Source organism: Hoplias malabaricus, chromosome 8 (assembly GCF_029633855.1).
Source record: "Hoplias malabaricus isolate fHopMal1 chromosome 8, fHopMal1.hap1, whole genome shotgun sequence".
Classification (NCBI taxonomy): domain Eukaryota; kingdom Metazoa; phylum Chordata; class Actinopteri; order Characiformes; family Erythrinidae; genus Hoplias; species Hoplias malabaricus.
This window is the reverse complement of record NC_089807.1, coordinates 21,061,619-21,078,193: the sequence shown is the minus strand read 5'-3', so window position 1 is coordinate 21,078,193 and position 16,575 is coordinate 21,061,619. Positions and strand designations below refer to the sequence as shown.

Genomic DNA, 16,575 nt, shown 5'->3' with positions numbered 1-16,575 from the left:
ATTTAAATACCAGCGCTAAATTCCAAAGGTAAGTATCTGAGATTAATTAACAAGAAATATAAAATAATACTGTGGGCCAATCAGAAAAAACCTAGGATCGTCTACGGAGCCAAGGACAACACCACGCAAGAGATGACACTGCACCACTGCTCTGAGATTTGGAGGTTAGCCTCCTTTTAATAAAAAGTTAAGTAAAATATTATAAAATAAAATACAAAAAACAGGCAGGATATTCAATATAAATAATAAACCTTATATTACTGTTATTACCATATATATATATATATGTATATATATATGTATATATATATATATATATATATATATATATATAGGAAAACTGTATCAATATTTATATACTACTACCCGGGTAGGAAAATATGTATATCAATAAGAAAATATATATTTATATATTTATTTATACACCAATATCTATTAATATCAAAATATCCCTTTTTTTCTGTGTGTGCATATATGAGTAATTAATGTCCGGTTGTTTCACAGGGGGCAGTTGGAACTGAGTATGTGCAAAAAGTCCAGTCTGTGGAAAGGTACGTGTTTCTCCTACCACACTGGAGAGTAGTGAAAGTTCAGCAACAATAGAAAGAAGGGGGTTTCACAGAGCAGAGTTGTCCACAGCACTTGTGGACAGCTTCCAGGGTCGGGATCCAGGGAGGCTCGCCATCAAATGTAGAAAAGGGGGGTCCAAATTGAATCTAGCCCAAAAACCTGACCTATAATAGGTCATAACACTCCGTCAACATCAAGTTTTTTATATGAACACATATAAGCTTTAAACATAATAATTCACATTCAACTACAAATACCCACAACATATTTACCTTCTTGACCAATTAATTGAACATATTTACAATAATTGAGATTTATGTACAGAGAGAATAAAGATAAATGCACTGCTTGGCACACAAGGGGTTAAATTCTCGCAACGCGGGCGAATTTGTGGCGCGCTTATCGTGGGCTCACAAAGGCAAATATCTCCAAAAAATAATCATTCATATAAGCTATAAAGAATTATATTATATAATATAAATATATATATATATATATTATATTATATAAAGAGTTATATTGACACATTTAAGCACAGGCATCACTATAATCCTAATGAAAATGCATGGTTAGCGTAGCATAGTCGGCTAGCGCAGTAATTACTAAATTAACTCACCGATGCAAAACTCAGTGTAACCAGCTAATAACACTCCTCTTCGCCACGGAGGGCTTCCCAGGTCCACCAGCTCGGTGATCTAATCTAAAGAGGGTTTACTTGTAACACTGCAGTTTTTTACTACATAAATCCAAATTTTAATCTATCTTTCTCCTTTCTTCTGCAGCTGCCTTCTGCTCACGACGGCTGCTCGACCCAAAAGAAAAAACTGGGTCCAGATCAGCAGAATTACCCGCGCTTATCAACGTAGTCAATCACCTTATTGGCTGTAGCGTGTGACGTACTACTAAACAAATTAAATATTCTCAAAAATATATAAAATAATTATTTTTTAAGTGAATAAAGTTTCTGTTCCTCACATATTTGTGTCTTTATTTATTTATAATATTTCAATTATTATATTATGCTTCATATTCAATTTCAGCTTCAGTCTAACTCAACTTTTATGCCCTTTTAATAATAAAATATTCTTTTAATAAATCAGGCTTTTATAACCTGGGTTACAAAGGCATCAGGTTTTTCAAAACCGGTCAACTCTCCATCCTTTATGGAACCGAGATGACGAAGGAGTGCCCCAGTGTGGTGTAAGGGTGGGTCAGTTTGTCACTTTGTTTCCAGCAAGGACAATGAAAAAATGAGGAATTGTACACCGTCACAATGTGTATAACTAATGTGAATGTGTTTGTAGTTGCCATGGTGTCTCAGCAGCACAGAAACATCTGCTGTGTTTCCTTAGTAACGGCGGACCATAACAGGACGCAGAAGACTGACAGAATAGACGCACACATACACAAAACCTCCTGAAGACAACCTTAACTGTCATAAAGACACATGCCCTTTACTGACCTTTCAGCGAAGGGCGGCCTGGCAAAAAAGATCAGTAGCAGTGTAGGGTTCAGCCATCAACACCGCACACAAACACACTCAAGCCATTTGGATTCTATCAACATCATTAGATCATCCTTTACGTAACATATAGAAATACTTTGGTAACCACAGCCGTGACATCACTGAATAATTCCACTCCATCTGTTGAAGCAATGAGGTCATTCTCCAAGTCAAAGTGTCTATTACAACACAAGTAATACCAATGTTATATTGAGGGATACACCATAGTTGGCAGTAGGCCATTGAATTCCCATCTTTAACCATTTGCACAATCATCCAATAACAGGTTTTCTGACTTGCTTCATTCTGTTTTATATGCCAAGCCATCCTACAAAATTAATCCATGGACCAGGGGGAAAAAGAAGTGGAAACATAAGCTTTCTGGCAGAATACTAAAGGAAGGAATGATATTTAAAAGAGGAACCAAGATGATAGGCCCCAGTCAGCTGCAAAAAGCATGATAGCAACTGTGTGGACATTGGACCTGCTGTACACAGACAGACAGCAGCAGTAATTTCTTCATTAACCAGTCATTCTTGCATGAAATAAGACTGCACAAAAGCTACAGTAACTTGACAATGGAAGGTATAGACTCAGTTTTCAATTTAAACCCTCATTCTTATTTGTGCAATCTGTGGAAACCAGTCTGGGAAAGATCTGTAGCCAAAGCAATGTCTTATATTAAGAGCCACGCAAAATAATGAGTTCCAATGGAAAGTGCAAAACCCACAAAACATATCATAATTTATAAAATTTTATATAATAGAAGTTATATAAAGTACGGTATTAAGATTTATTGTGAAAGCAATCACCTACACTGGTTCAATTTTACAGCTCCAAAACACACTGGAAATTTTTTGAAAGACATCACTGAATATTGTGATGTAGTTTGAGCACCTTACAAGAAGTTTAGAGCAGATTTAAAAAGATTGTTAGCAACAATATCCTCAAAGCTCCTGAGCTATGGCAACAAAATGTGGACACCAAATGTGTCTTGGCTAAATAACTGCATCTGTCAAGTAGAAAATTGTGTACATTTGATTTTTTACCAAATGAATCCTTTTCTCCCACCCACTCACCTATTTTTTCCTTTAGTGTTAACCACTGAACACAAGGCAAACATATGTTCTCACACTTTGACTATTGCATGAATATCTTCACATGGGCCATTCACAAGAAGCTAAACATACACTACACTTTGTTCCCAAGCACAAGGCGTGTGTATATGTGCATCAGTATGTGTTATAGATGATATTGGGTTCTGGTGGTGCTATGACTGACAGAGGATGACTGACAGGAATTAGATGCTGTTGAATAGCATGTGTAAGTAGTAGCTATACACATAGCATGTGTAAGTAGTAGCTGGCCTCTGATGGCAGGGGCAACTATTTGGAAAAAATGTGGAAGCGCAGAAAGCAGTTGGGGCCATTAAACAGCAGGGCAAGTTCAAATCAAAGCTTTGCGCTAACGAGGGCGGATGTTAATTGAAGGTGGGCGCCGCATGGGGTCTCACAGCTTCACTATACCACAGACAATAAACACACCTCTCTATTCACTGACAGCTGGTGTTCACCCTCAAGGTCTATATTTATTTATCAAACATCTCACGATGGAATCTTTTTACAAATTCTAAATATCTTGGCTTTATTTTTTTATATATATATATATATATATATGGTTGTGTCTGTGAGGAGTTGGTGTGCTCTCCCCGTGTCCGCGTGGGTTTCCTCCCACAGTCCAAAAACACACGTTGGTAGGTGGACTGGCGACTCAAAAGTGTCCGTAGGTGTGTGTGTCACTCTGAGAGGTGTCATAAACATGGACACTGATCTTAGACCTGCTATTTTTAAAACAATAGTTTAGGTTGTTCCTGCACATTAAGACTTATACGTCCAAATGATGTAGTGAGCCATGATCCTTTAGCTATTAGATGGTCTGTACTCTGCTTTATTTAAAAGTAATCTGCTCATGTGCTGTTGGCTTAACGGGCAGATATATATAAATGTATTCTTTTTCAATAAATAGTAAATCCCATATAGTAACATAGCCCTTTCCTGACAGCTGTTTCATTGTTTCTCCAGAGACATGCTTACCCTGAACTCTGAAAATGCCATGACCAAGAAGCCCCATTTTACTCAAACTGCGCCTAAAAGATCAGGTTACTTAAAACTTTCTCTAGTTGAGGTATGAGGTATTATTCTCCAATATACTCAATCTCATATAATTTACATTACACTATGATCCAGTATTTTGGGGTGGATTCAACATCTTTGTCACCAAGTGACACGTGTGTGTGTGTGTGTGTGTGTACGTACATTTTACTGACCTGCTCTTCAGTGATGAGGCCTTTTTGGGTTTGTGTATGTAAGGGCATGCTCTGACATAGTTCCCCCAGGAGCATGGACACTTCCTTCATGCTTCTCCAGCAACAAACCAGCACCATCTGAGCAGTGACTTTATAGGCTTCATCTCTAGGGTCTACACAGAAACCACACAAAATATTAAGGCAACAACTGATATCATACTCTCAAGTCTTAGCCCAAAGTAATACTGTGAATATGGCAACTAATAATTTGTTGCCATATTTGCTGCCATATGTCAGTCTAATAATTTGGCAGGCCTAAATTGCCCTCTAGCGGCCAAAACAAGTACTACTAAATTAAGAAATTCCCATAAGCATGCTAAAATTATTTGAGTGTCTGTGGTTTTACACAGAACCACTGCCATTATTGAAAGGCCCCATCATTAAGACAACGACCTTTAGGAAAAACTGCAAAAACTGGTACAGCCCAATTATGAGAGACATTTTGGCCTACAGTGGCGTTTTTTAGGTATATCCGGAGTGAGGCATTCACTGACACATTGTTTACTTAATTGCCGTGTCATTTTCTTCTACTTTATTTTCATTAGCTTTTTTCTTATCTGCAAAAATACAGCTCAGAATTCATGTAAAATCAACTGCAAACTGCTCTTCTTCATTTTGAATGCAGTGAAGACAAACAAAAAATGAACACTAATGTTGCCACTGCAGTGACTCCAGCCAGCTGTGATGTCACATTAATACCCTCTATAGCCACCCCTGATAAAAAAAAAAATCTGTGCAAACGTAAGACATTTTGCTCTTACAAGATCTTTGGGTAGTATGCATATGTCCACTTAAATTTTCTGTCGAGTCCTTAAGCTCATCATAATTGTTGTCTATTATGTAATTTGTGAGCTATGCTCTGGGCTGTAAATGGGCTGCACAACCTCAAACATATTCTCAGTGCTTAAAAATGGTTTAAAAGAAAGGTATTTGATTTTTTTACCTGTGCTATTGGCCTGAAATGTATGTCTCTGTTCCTCAGAGGTAGAATCCAGTTCTCGGGCACTGGTGAAGAAGTCGTTGGTGTCTCGAGGCTGGATCTCCTGGAGAATCCTCTGCAGGCCAGCAGAGGTTTCTGAGGAAGGAAAACACAGAACTAATTCTTGTTGTATAAAAACAATTGTATAAACTTTAAACCTATAAAATAAAGCCCATGAAATATACTAGTGACACTGAGACATCAAAAGTTTCTACCAGAATCAGTATCCATAGGAATTAGACCCTCTGGCGAGGAGCTCTGGACAACAGGTGACACCACATCCGACATCCTGTAGCACAGTGCAATGAGGTCTGTCACAACATCCCTCCATTCAATCCACAGCTGGAGAGATCTAAGTATAATTATTAAATACAATTAAATTAGTACACAGATGTGTTTGAGTTTTTGTATAATTTGGTGTTGCATGAGTGATAATATTACTATACCCAGCACTGAGCTGCTGTAAGGCTGCAGTAATACAGTGAGCTCTGCCATACAGAGGACAGGAAGCAGCTGCCTGCAGCAGAGACATCTCAGCTTGAGCTACCTCAGACTTCAGACAGGCCATCAACAACAGGATTACTGGAAATATGATTGATTACAAATGTTCAGCCCAGTGATGACAAGCTATGAATATTTACACAATCCACATGAAAATGGGCGAATCACAATCACACATAAAAGTCCCTCAAATAACCTAGTCCATACCAGTCCAAAGCTATAAAATAAATACTTGTAATATAAAATAAACCATGTAAAGCAAATTTGATGTCTGTTATGATGTTTAAAATATACTCTATTTAAAATAACCAACAGTTATTAATAAGACAAGTGATTCCAAAGTGAGCTTTGCTAGTAATGGTTTTGGGGGGGGGTTTGGGATAACTCTCGTTTGTAGGTGGCTGAAGTTCAAATTGTCTAAGTTTTTATTCAATGTTTGAATTACCACAGCAGCTCATTGGTAATTTACTTTAGTTGTTTACTTTTGTAGCACTTTCGGTAATGCAGTTAGCCGTCTCCCAAGTGTGGAAAATAAGTAAAATATTGCAACCTACGGAGCAGGAATACAGCAATATCCTCATCTTAGTTCGGGCTTTTCAACGTTTGGAGTTCTCTCTGTTGCCAAAAAATGCCAGATGGGTCCGCCATGAGCAGAGAGAGAAGGCCTAGTACGGGCCAAGACAGTTTATTTTTTTACTCCCTTACAGACATCGGAGGTTCTTCTGCTGGTTTCGAGCATACAAACAGACTGGAGTGCAGCAAATGGTGAGGAAACATCTATTGAACATTGTATAAAATTATTCTTTGGTTACAATCATGAATGCCATCTTATCCAACATATTCCTTTTGGAGCTGTGTTGGTTTAAGCAGGTCCACCGTGAACCAACACTACTGATTTGTTCATTGATTCGGCTCTGTAAGCACTTCATGTTGACCCAAGATGCAGAGGGTATGCAATCAAGGGGAGAACACAGCAAATTTGAAACCAAAATTCGTCCTGGAGGTTTGTGAAACGTCACTACAGTTCTATGCTATCCTTGCAGTACTATTTTTATCAATGATACATATGCTCACATAAAGACGACGTCCCCCTGTACGTTTTTTTTGTTGTTGTTTTTAAATTGTCCAGCCTGAAAAGCCATGTAATGGAAACTAAATTTCCTCTATAAAAGGAACAGCTAGAAAAATATTGGCATACCTGCCAGTGTATTCCTCTCCAGAAGAGAGGCTTCAGAAGCCTGAGGTTGGATTTCAGCTGGGAGCTGTAAGGAGATGCCTTGTTTCTGGGAACAGTCAAGCAGTGCCTGCTGAAGGCCTTCTTGATGTATAAGCAGACTGAAGAGGTGGGCACCTGTGACACTGTCAAAGGGCTTGGTGCTGGTACTGAGGTCCAGAGCAGCCTGGAGAACAGACTGCAGCTTTTCTGGCTCCTGAGTCAAGAATACATGCAGAAGGTATATTTAAAAATTATTCCTCCATGAAATATTAATGAAAAATTATCAGATTCTGTTAAACCTTCTATCTCCAACTAGGTAACTCTGCAGAAAAGGAAAATACATTGTTAACTTCAGATGCAATTTGATATGAAGAATGTGTTTGGATTTGTTTTGAAGTTCGACAAAACAAAGGCACATTATAATTTCAGATATTCCATAAATCAGTCACATACAAAAATGAAAATTATACTTGACATTCTTGAGTCCAACACCAGCTGTCTGTTACCATGTATAATTTATTTATTATTTTGGGTGTTATCCCCTCACACTAACTTAAGCATAGATTATTAGCTCAAAGAACACAAGCTGCAAAATTTTTAATGCTTCACCTACAACTAACCTGTAGACCTACTGCTGTGGGAGGCAGTTTCTGCAGCAGGGTACAGGCCAGCTGTTTAACCTCCAGGAAGTTGCTGGCTAGGCAGCAGAGAACAGCCTGAGCATGAGGAACAGTCACACACTCCCTCAGAGCAAAGACTTCAGAGTCTGATACACAGAGAAACAGAGACAAAGAGTGATTAGCAGTTCGGCATAAACCACCTTTAATCCTGTGATATTTCCCTTTGCTCTTCTCCATGGACTGGAGTCTGGAAATCCAGGTTCACATTTTGTTAAGGTTTACATTTAGTTTTCAAGTTTATATCACACAACAAATCCACACAGAAAAACAATGAGAGCTTGAAAGACTGTTTAAATCACGGTTTATATGCAAGACAATTTTATCAATAATTGCCCCGAACTATACTGCGTAGTGATTGGAAATAGATCAGTGGCAACACCATTTAATTAAACACAATGTAGGGATATGTGTAATTAATGGTTTACCCCCACCTTCCTAAAAAGAATCATATCCAGCTATGTCAAATCCACTAGCTGGATCAGTTTTTTTTTTTGCTTTTAATTTCATAAATAAATAAATAATAAAAGTGACATAAAAATGTTTTTATGCAGATAGATGTGTAGATAAGGTCATTCTGTTACCCGTGCTGAAAGAAAGCTGATCAGCCACTATTCCAAGCAACTGCAAAGTCACCAGACAGCTGGAGAAAGAGGCTCCAGGCTGAAGCACCTGGAAAAGTCTCTCACAGAACCAGTAGAGGAAATCCTAAAGAGAGAGAGAGAGAGAGAGAGAGACACACACACACACACACACACGACAATTTTCCTTCAAGGCACTGAAATGATATATTGCAAAAATGTCCTTACTAATACAAACTTAAGCCAATACATGCTATGTGTAATCCTACTATGACATATAATTACAATGATTAAATATTCCAATTATGTGCTCAAATAATTGATAAGGGAGTTAAATCATAGTTGAAGCTGAGCATCCAGGAATCTCCACCCAAGAAAGTGACCCAGAGCAACTCCCACAGAAAAACACATCTCTCTTTCCTCTGTTATCTAGGTCTGTCTTCCTCCTCCCTCCCACTTATCACTGTCCCTCAGCAGCCCTCTAATCTAAGCCCTCTCACAACGCTCCAAAGCTTTTCTGGCTTTCCACACAGCTTAGGTCAGTATTTCCTAATTCATTTCTTTTCCATTGGGCTCTTCAAAATATTATTTTTAACAGACCCTGACGAATTTTATTCCACTAAGTAATCGTCCCCAAGTCATCCCAGGCTTGAACAAAAGTTTAAAAGGGGAGAACAGCACTCAGGGACATGTATGAAAAAGGGGTTCAGCCAATAAACCTATTCACATGTGCTGCCTGTCTACTGCTCTTTCAGCTACGTAGACAAAAACTGCACCTTGTAGTTTCTGAGGACGAGCTGGTCTCTCGCTATTTGCTGCTGGTCTCTCTCTTGTGCAAGTCTTTTCAGAAGTGACTGAGTGCTCTCCTTCATCCTACACAGCAACTAAAATTGCAGCACAGAGCACAGGAGCAAAAGAGAATATGTCAAAAGCCTCATGCAGTCACTCATAGCATCAAAAAAAACATTCATCATTACAGGTTTTTGAGAGGAAGTGTGTATTTCAGACCTTTTTGAGAAGGCTGACTGTCTGCTGTCTGACTCCAGGTGATTGGCTGTTCAGGTTGCTTGACAGAAAATGGTGGATCAACTCAATTTCATGTGTGGAGAGGGTTTCTGTGCTACGATGGCTCTCACATACCAAGCCAAGGGCATCCATACGCACCTGTCCTCACACATGAAGACAAACATACAGTTTCTTCACAGTATAGAAATTGTTAAAAGTCTTACAGTTTATGCACAGCTGTTAGGATCCAGGAAAATAAAATGATGAGACAAGCTTTTCTAATTATCGTGATACAGCCATTCAAGCAGACTGCAAAACACATGGCATAAAGCCTCATTTAAATGATACACTACACAAGAGGTAACAGATTAATTTGTATGAAGACTAATAAAGCAATTACTTATGTATGCAATCAAGTTGTTCTGTGTTTGTACATACACCAAATAACTGAACATTTATGCTGTTTCAGACAGGGAAAAAATATTTTAAAAAGCTCTGTGTCTTTTAAGGTGTGGAATGGTGTATTTGAGGGGGAAAAAGACTGTTGCTTGTACATGGCTGAAGAATAACTTGCCTGTAAAATTTTATTCACTGTTTGAATTACCACAGAAACCACAGAATTTGTAACTTGGGTTGTTTAGATTTGTAGCACCTTCAGTAATGCAGTTAGCTGTCTCCCAAATTGCAGCAATAATAAGTCAACATTATCCAGCTATGGAGCAGGAGTAGAGCAATATCCTCATCTTGGGTCGTGCTTTTTATTACATTTAGAATTTTCTCCATTGTTAAAAAAAAAAAAAGAATTTACTCCAGATTTCCATGAGCAGAGAGAGTGAGAGAAAGCCTTGCATATGGGACCGAGACGTTTGATTTTTTTACCCATTTACAGACACTGGGGTGTCGTAAACATATTTGACCAGTTTTGAGCACATAAACACACTGGAGAACAGCAAATGGTTTTGATTACAATCATAAACTTAGCCTTTAATACTACTCATGTAAATTAATCAATAAATAATTGATTATTACACTCAAATGTAGCTTGAAAGTGTGAAAGGGCTGTAGCTAAAAATAAAAGTTTCAATATGTTCCACAAACATAAAGATCAGAACATTATAGTGTTTTATATATGCTTCATAGTAATATCAGTAATTTAAAAAATTTAATTAAACATTTCATAACAGCTGTAGTTGACTGTGACAGGCCTAGTTAGTTTGAGCTTAAATATACTGCTCTGGCTTTTCCACACCTGGTCATGCTTGTGAACCAGAGCTTGCCTCAGCAGAGGGATTGGCACCAAGCCCCCCCACAGCTGGTCATCTGCAGGCTTGAGCACTCCGTGAGCCCTGGCAGCACGCAGACATGTCATGAGAGCACCCAGCGCTCCTCTGCTATCCACAGAGCCTACAGATATACAGCCACAACAATTAGGAAGAAACAAAGCAAGCAGGAAAGTTGTATGTGAGTAAATCAACTTAGGCAAAAATCTTTCTCTATTTAATACATTTTGGATCTGGTTTGTAACTCACTCACTCACTCACTCACAGATTCACTCACACACTAGCATTTAAGAAAATGCTCCACAGTGGGCATTATTCAGGATTTTACATCAATGACTCAATGTCTTTATTAAACGGAACACACTTAGTAGATTAGTGTTGTGTATTGTGCATATACCTTTCAGTATGACAACATTTTTTTTGCCAAATCTTCCAGCCCTATTACAAAACAGGTGCTAATTTGTTTGCAGATGCTCATTGAGCCTTACCTTGTGAGGCAGGTGGCATCTCCTGTAGGGCCTGTACCATGTGCCCTAAACTGGCTGGGCTACAGCGCAACAGTTTGGGTAGGAAGTAGTCCAGAATGTATGTGGTTTGATCCTGCCTGGTTGTGCACAACACTTCCAGCAGTGGCGCCACCCAAGTTCTGTGCCAGTCATCCATCCAGCCATGACCATCCCCTATCTGGCCACACAGCTGAGTCTTGTGACTTACAAAGAGCCTCTCCAGTAGCTCGCTAGAATACGGAGCTAATGTCTGATCTCCCATCAGACCTAAAAGCCTGGACGGCAGAGAAGCATCAAGCTTAAGAATGTATTCAGCCCCCAAGTGCTCTGACAGACAGGCCAGTGCACCGTACTTTCCCTTCACATGCCACTCCAAAGCCAACAGGCCCTGGGTCAGCTGAGTGACATATGGGTCATGAGTTGGATCAGTGGTGTAGGCACTGCAGCACTGGTGAAGCAATAGAAAGTTCCGGAATAGGGTGCGTGTCTGGTGTCGGACTCCATCTAGTGGGTGCTCCCAGTGTGTGTAAATGTGTTGCAGGAGGCGTGAGGGAAGTGGGCATCCACCATGGAGTGACTGGTGGAGGAGAGGTGGTGGACAATCAATCTGAAAACAATCCACAGCTGCACTGCTCCACAAGGTCAGCACCCGAGCCACAACCATAGCTGTGCTGGACTCCTTTACTCTGACACACCGAGATAAATATCAGAAACTCATTTGTAAACAGAGGATTTATCACATTTGTTGCATTACCAAGAAACACAATGAAATTTAATTTAACGGAGCTACAAACTATTCATTCGGAAGATATATCATCCTGTGAAACAAAACCCTTCAGTAATCTATACTCTTCTTTGTGTAAAAATAAAATGTGTGTTAATTTACAGGAATAGTTTGGAGAAAAGAAATCTACATAATTTTCCCCTTATTGTTCATAATGTCATCGTTGACCCTCATAATATTGGGGGTCCAAATTTAGCACAAGAATTGGGATTCAATTGCAGGAAACAAATAATGCAAGGAGCATGATTATACTGTTATCTGTTTTAGGGAAACAAAGAACGTTTTTCTTCCACTGTACAAGTTACATTCACTATGTCATCAGGAAGGTGTTCCTGCAATGTGCCTTCTCTAGAACTTTTATCCATAGAACAAAAGTCTATTTGTCATGTTCTTATCAATACTTTTCAAAGTTCTGTTGATGCAAAGCACAATATCACCCCCTTGTGGAGCAGTTCCTAAATGTACTAAATACAGTGCAATGACTAACATAGTTTGGGATTAGAAGGCAATTGTGTACATTTTATTATTTACTATTCCCTGGATTATTCCCTATATTTTGTAATTCTATTTGTAGGCTCATATTTATAAGCTTAGTTATGTGCGGTTGCTCACCTTGTGTCCAGAGATAAAATGACATCAGGTATGAGGAGGAGCAGTTTCTCAGCCTGCAAGCCTAGTGCTCTTCCTCTCCAGCTGAGCATAGCTAGGGCTCCGTGGCTCAGATTTAGAGCAACGGCAGCTGGCCTGCTACCCACATACAGTCCAGCACAGCTCTCCCTTAGCCACTGGGGAGCAGTGCCCACATGCTTTTCTGAGCACTGCAACAGACCTGTTACCTGAAATACACATATAAATCATAAATAATATCACACAAATATAAGCATATCAGAAGTCACTAATTTAAATGCATTGAGATAAGATGTCACTCACTGTGTCAGCTATATCATCTGCATTTCCCAAGACAGACCTTATAAGCAATACTACAGCCATTCCAGCTGTGCTCTGCACTGCCTGAATAAACTCCTCTGAAAAGAGGGAGAAAGGGATTTTCAGAACAGGATTTAGAACGTGATTAATTATGGCCTGAGTGACCTGCAGTGTGGGGACCTCAGACAGTATGACTCTGCAAAATGTCCCAAGAATCCTCAGAAGGAACATTTTGTGGCTCAATTTGTTTTTTTGTCCCGGTGTCATTTGCCACCAAACTGTGGCAACAAATTGTCTGTTATCATAAGAAATGACAAGTTACCTTCTAATGTGAATGTGGTGTTAGACCAAATATGTTGTCATTGAAGTCACAATGGTTATGCTTGTATTAGGCATTGAAAAATACATGCCTTTTGTATTGGTTTCCCAGACCTACCATCAGTCAGGAGGTGTGTGTAACATTGCAGTAGTCCACTGAAAGCTTCCTGAAGAATGTTGGTCATTGGCATTTCCAGCCATGTGCCAATTATGCCCTGAGATCTCTGAACCACCAGCATTGAGGTTTTAACAGCAGCCAGACAAGACTGCATAAGCTGTGCCTGGGCTACATGCCGACCAGCTAGACCCCTACACACACACACACACACACACACGAAAAAAAGAACAACAGAAAGGATTTACATTTTCTTATAATTATTATGAGGCAGCTAATATACATCAAATTTGAAACAAACAGATCATTCAGTTACTGAGTAATGGTTAAAGCAGAAGTCATTGTATTACCTGTTGAGCTCTAGGTATTCACTTACAGCATTCTGGAAAAACTGTAAGACTACATGAAGGCAGAAGAGAATGATACAATGACATGTTCAGACACAAAAAAATAATATCATATGTTATATACATAGGCCCTTATACTTCTACATACAAAACCCAGACATTTTGCTTTAAAATCTCGGGAAAAACGAACCTTCTCTCAGCAAACGATGAATACATCTCTCCCCTGTGAAACAGACAATTGCATAATTTTAATCAAATCAAAAACAGTACTACAGTTAATATGGTTGAAATAGTTGACATACCAATGGGGAAGGCATCCAGACATGAAGCAATGCAGTCTGTGAAATGAGAATAATGCTCTGGGCCAAGAGAAGACAGGGAAGTCAACAGACATTCAGACAGACAGCACACTGCCGTCTCCTGCAGACATTCTGGAACATTACTCAGGGCACTGCAGAAAGAGACGTGGAAAAAGAAATTAGAGATACTCTACAACATACAGTACTGTGCAAAAGTCAAAGATCAATTTCGCATTTCTTTCATATTTGGTCTAAAGTGAAGTTAGGTAGAAAAAGAAGAAAAAGAAAAAAGAATTCCACACAACACTCAATACCACAAGGCAAGCTTTAGAAGCTAATCTTAAACACTTAAACACAAACAATGTAGATGTCTGAGCTGTTCTGAGAACACCAGCAGTGGGTTCTGAGGTTGTGGGTTCAAACACAAGCACAGGAAACTGTCTGTGAGGAGGTTGAATGAACCAAAGGTGAAACATCTTCAAATACACGCCTTAAACTTTATGATCTCAAAGCTATAGAAGGAGTATGAAGACATATGCCCAAGAATAAACCTACCTGGCAATGGCCCTCCTCAGTGCGTTCTTTGCCTGCAGTGTAATGTAGATGTCTGCCATAGTGTTCAGGCAAACCAGGAGTAAGGCGTCTGGGTCTGATTCTATCTGACCCTTCAGCTGTCCCAACATGGACCCCATCTACAATATTACAATACAATATTACAATGTTACAATATTAACTCACTCATCAATATAACTGTATCAAAGTTCATGTATAAAATGACCACGTACACACATTCATATTTTTCTAGGGCTGATGTAAACATTTTTATTCCAATTTTAAAACTAATCCACACATTTTGTATATATTAATAACCTAAATGTTTCTGTGTTAACATGTATTCGTGGTTCATAGGCTCACATTCACTAGGCACATTAATTATACAGTAGACTCTGATATAAATAATTTAACTACATCACTGCCGTCACACCTTAGAAACCAGCTGGATCTGATAAACTGGATCAGTGGAGGCCAAACAATCCTTTAGTGTCTGAGCAAGCTTCCTGGATCCATGGTCACCATTTACAGAGAGGGAGGCTGAGCAAGAGAGAGATATACAGACATCCTGTAAAAGTAAGGTAGATAGTTTCAAACCTAAATTAACTCGCACTGGTCACTACCCACCTCTCAGCTTCTCCATCTTGGCACTGTCCAAGGCCACAGCCTCCACTTTGGGGGCTTTCTTCTTCACCACCATGTCTAAATCTTGACCAAAACAAAGGCAAGTGAGCTGTTGTCAGGGTGGCCAACAACCTGAAAACCATTAGGTATATATTTTTTTCTGCAGCTTGTATTGAAGCACGTGTGGACCACATAGCCCTGTTAGCATTGGTGTGTTTCACTGTACAAAAATAAAAGCCATGGAAGAAAACCTGAGGGAACGTAGCACAAGCTGAACAGAAAGTCCACATTTGAGGTCTACACAATCTAGTGAGAGTGGGATACTTATGAGAAAGTGAGTTGAGCTTTTTAAGGGTTAATGAACTTCAACAAGACATATCCTAGATAAAGACTCTAAGGTAACTGATAGCACTGAGTTATTTTTTACATGGTCTGGACAGCCTTATGTAGAGAGAGCGAGATTAGAAAAAAAACGGTGATCAGAGCTAGTCCCAAACACTTTCCATTTGAGGCTAAATCTCAAACGACTCCCTGATCCCTACTCCATACATAGTGCACTACACAGCTCATGGAACACCTAGCTAGTGTAGTTATGATATTCAAGTACTCGTGCAGCAACAGCTGGTTAATTGTTCTCTATTAAACAACTGAAACGTACTGGAATGTAGAAGACAACGACTTAACCGCGAACACAGAGCACTACGAAGGGAGTAGGGCGACAATTGAGGCTCAGCCAAACTAAACTCACGTTAATTGAGTGCTAACGTCAGCAGTATTCAAACATTCCCCATAAAGCCTTCTCGGATGACACTTTGCCAGGTACCGAGGATCCGCAGCGGGTTTCTCCGGAGAAAACGACTATCTTCACACACCGAGTGACAGCAACATGGAAAGCGTGGCCCGAGAGCAACCGGGTTTACTTTTCAAAGTAAAAGTCTCTACTTGCTAACTACAGCAACTACCAGTACGAATCAGAGTAGTAAATATTTTAAAATTGTATATTTTATGGAAATATTATGGTTCTCTCATTCATGTTTTGTTTTTTTGTTTTTTGCACAAACAAGCATTCACACTTTCAATTTCACCTGGTCCCAAACAGCAAAAACCAAAAAAATTATCTTCTTTGTGACCTGCCCATAAACATTCAAGTTGCCAACTTCAGCTTGGCGTTACTGTTCACATTTTATGTGAAATTATTAGATTTTAAATAATTATATTTAAATGTTTTTTATGGAATTTGTGCAATTTATGAAAATTGGTTTAATATTAATTTTCCTAATTTGAGCTAATGCAGAATTATTTGAAGGAATATACAATGAAAATATACAATAAAAATCATCCACTAAATTATAATTTATATGACAACACAGTTAGTTCAAAATATGGGCGGCACGGTGTCGCAGTCACACAGCTCCAGGGGCCTGG

General features: G+C 39.1%; 1 protein-coding gene across 3 annotated transcripts in view; it reads right to left on the bottom strand.

The window, feature by feature from the left end:
• thada (THADA armadillo repeat containing) overlaps positions 1 to 16,031 on the bottom strand; it is a 79,744-nt gene extending 63,713 nt beyond the window's left edge. For all 3 annotated transcript variants that reach the window (XR_010804044.1, XM_066678684.1, XM_066678685.1), the window contains exons 1-21: positions 15,899 to 16,031; positions 15,154 to 15,234; positions 14,960 to 15,066; positions 14,530 to 14,666; positions 13,978 to 14,126; positions 13,866 to 13,898; positions 13,679 to 13,727; positions 13,332 to 13,522; positions 12,899 to 12,993; positions 12,581 to 12,804; positions 11,167 to 11,870; positions 10,648 to 10,802; positions 9,402 to 9,557; positions 9,170 to 9,277; positions 8,397 to 8,520; positions 7,756 to 7,901; positions 7,118 to 7,349; positions 5,865 to 6,000; positions 5,634 to 5,770; positions 5,383 to 5,514; positions 4,401 to 4,552 (exon numbers count right to left, since the gene is read on the bottom strand). Coding sequence is in view for 2 of the 3 variants with exons in the window: in XM_066678684.1 (XP_066534781.1) it covers positions 4,401 to 4,552; positions 5,383 to 5,514; positions 5,634 to 5,770; positions 5,865 to 6,000; positions 7,118 to 7,349; positions 7,756 to 7,901; positions 8,397 to 8,520; positions 9,170 to 9,277; positions 9,402 to 9,557; positions 10,648 to 10,802; positions 11,167 to 11,870; positions 12,581 to 12,804; positions 12,899 to 12,993; positions 13,332 to 13,522; positions 13,679 to 13,727; positions 13,866 to 13,898; positions 13,978 to 14,126; positions 14,530 to 14,666; positions 14,960 to 15,066; positions 15,154 to 15,226 (3,240 nt within the window). In the remaining variant the exon portion in view is untranslated. The remainder of the gene's footprint in view (positions 1 to 4,400; positions 4,553 to 5,382; positions 5,515 to 5,633; positions 5,771 to 5,864; positions 6,001 to 7,117; positions 7,350 to 7,755; positions 7,902 to 8,396; positions 8,521 to 9,169; positions 9,278 to 9,401; positions 9,558 to 10,647; positions 10,803 to 11,166; positions 11,871 to 12,580; positions 12,805 to 12,898; positions 12,994 to 13,331; positions 13,523 to 13,678; positions 13,728 to 13,865; positions 13,899 to 13,977; positions 14,127 to 14,529; positions 14,667 to 14,959; positions 15,067 to 15,153; positions 15,235 to 15,898) is intronic.
• Positions 16,032 to 16,575: the final 544 nt, after the last annotated feature.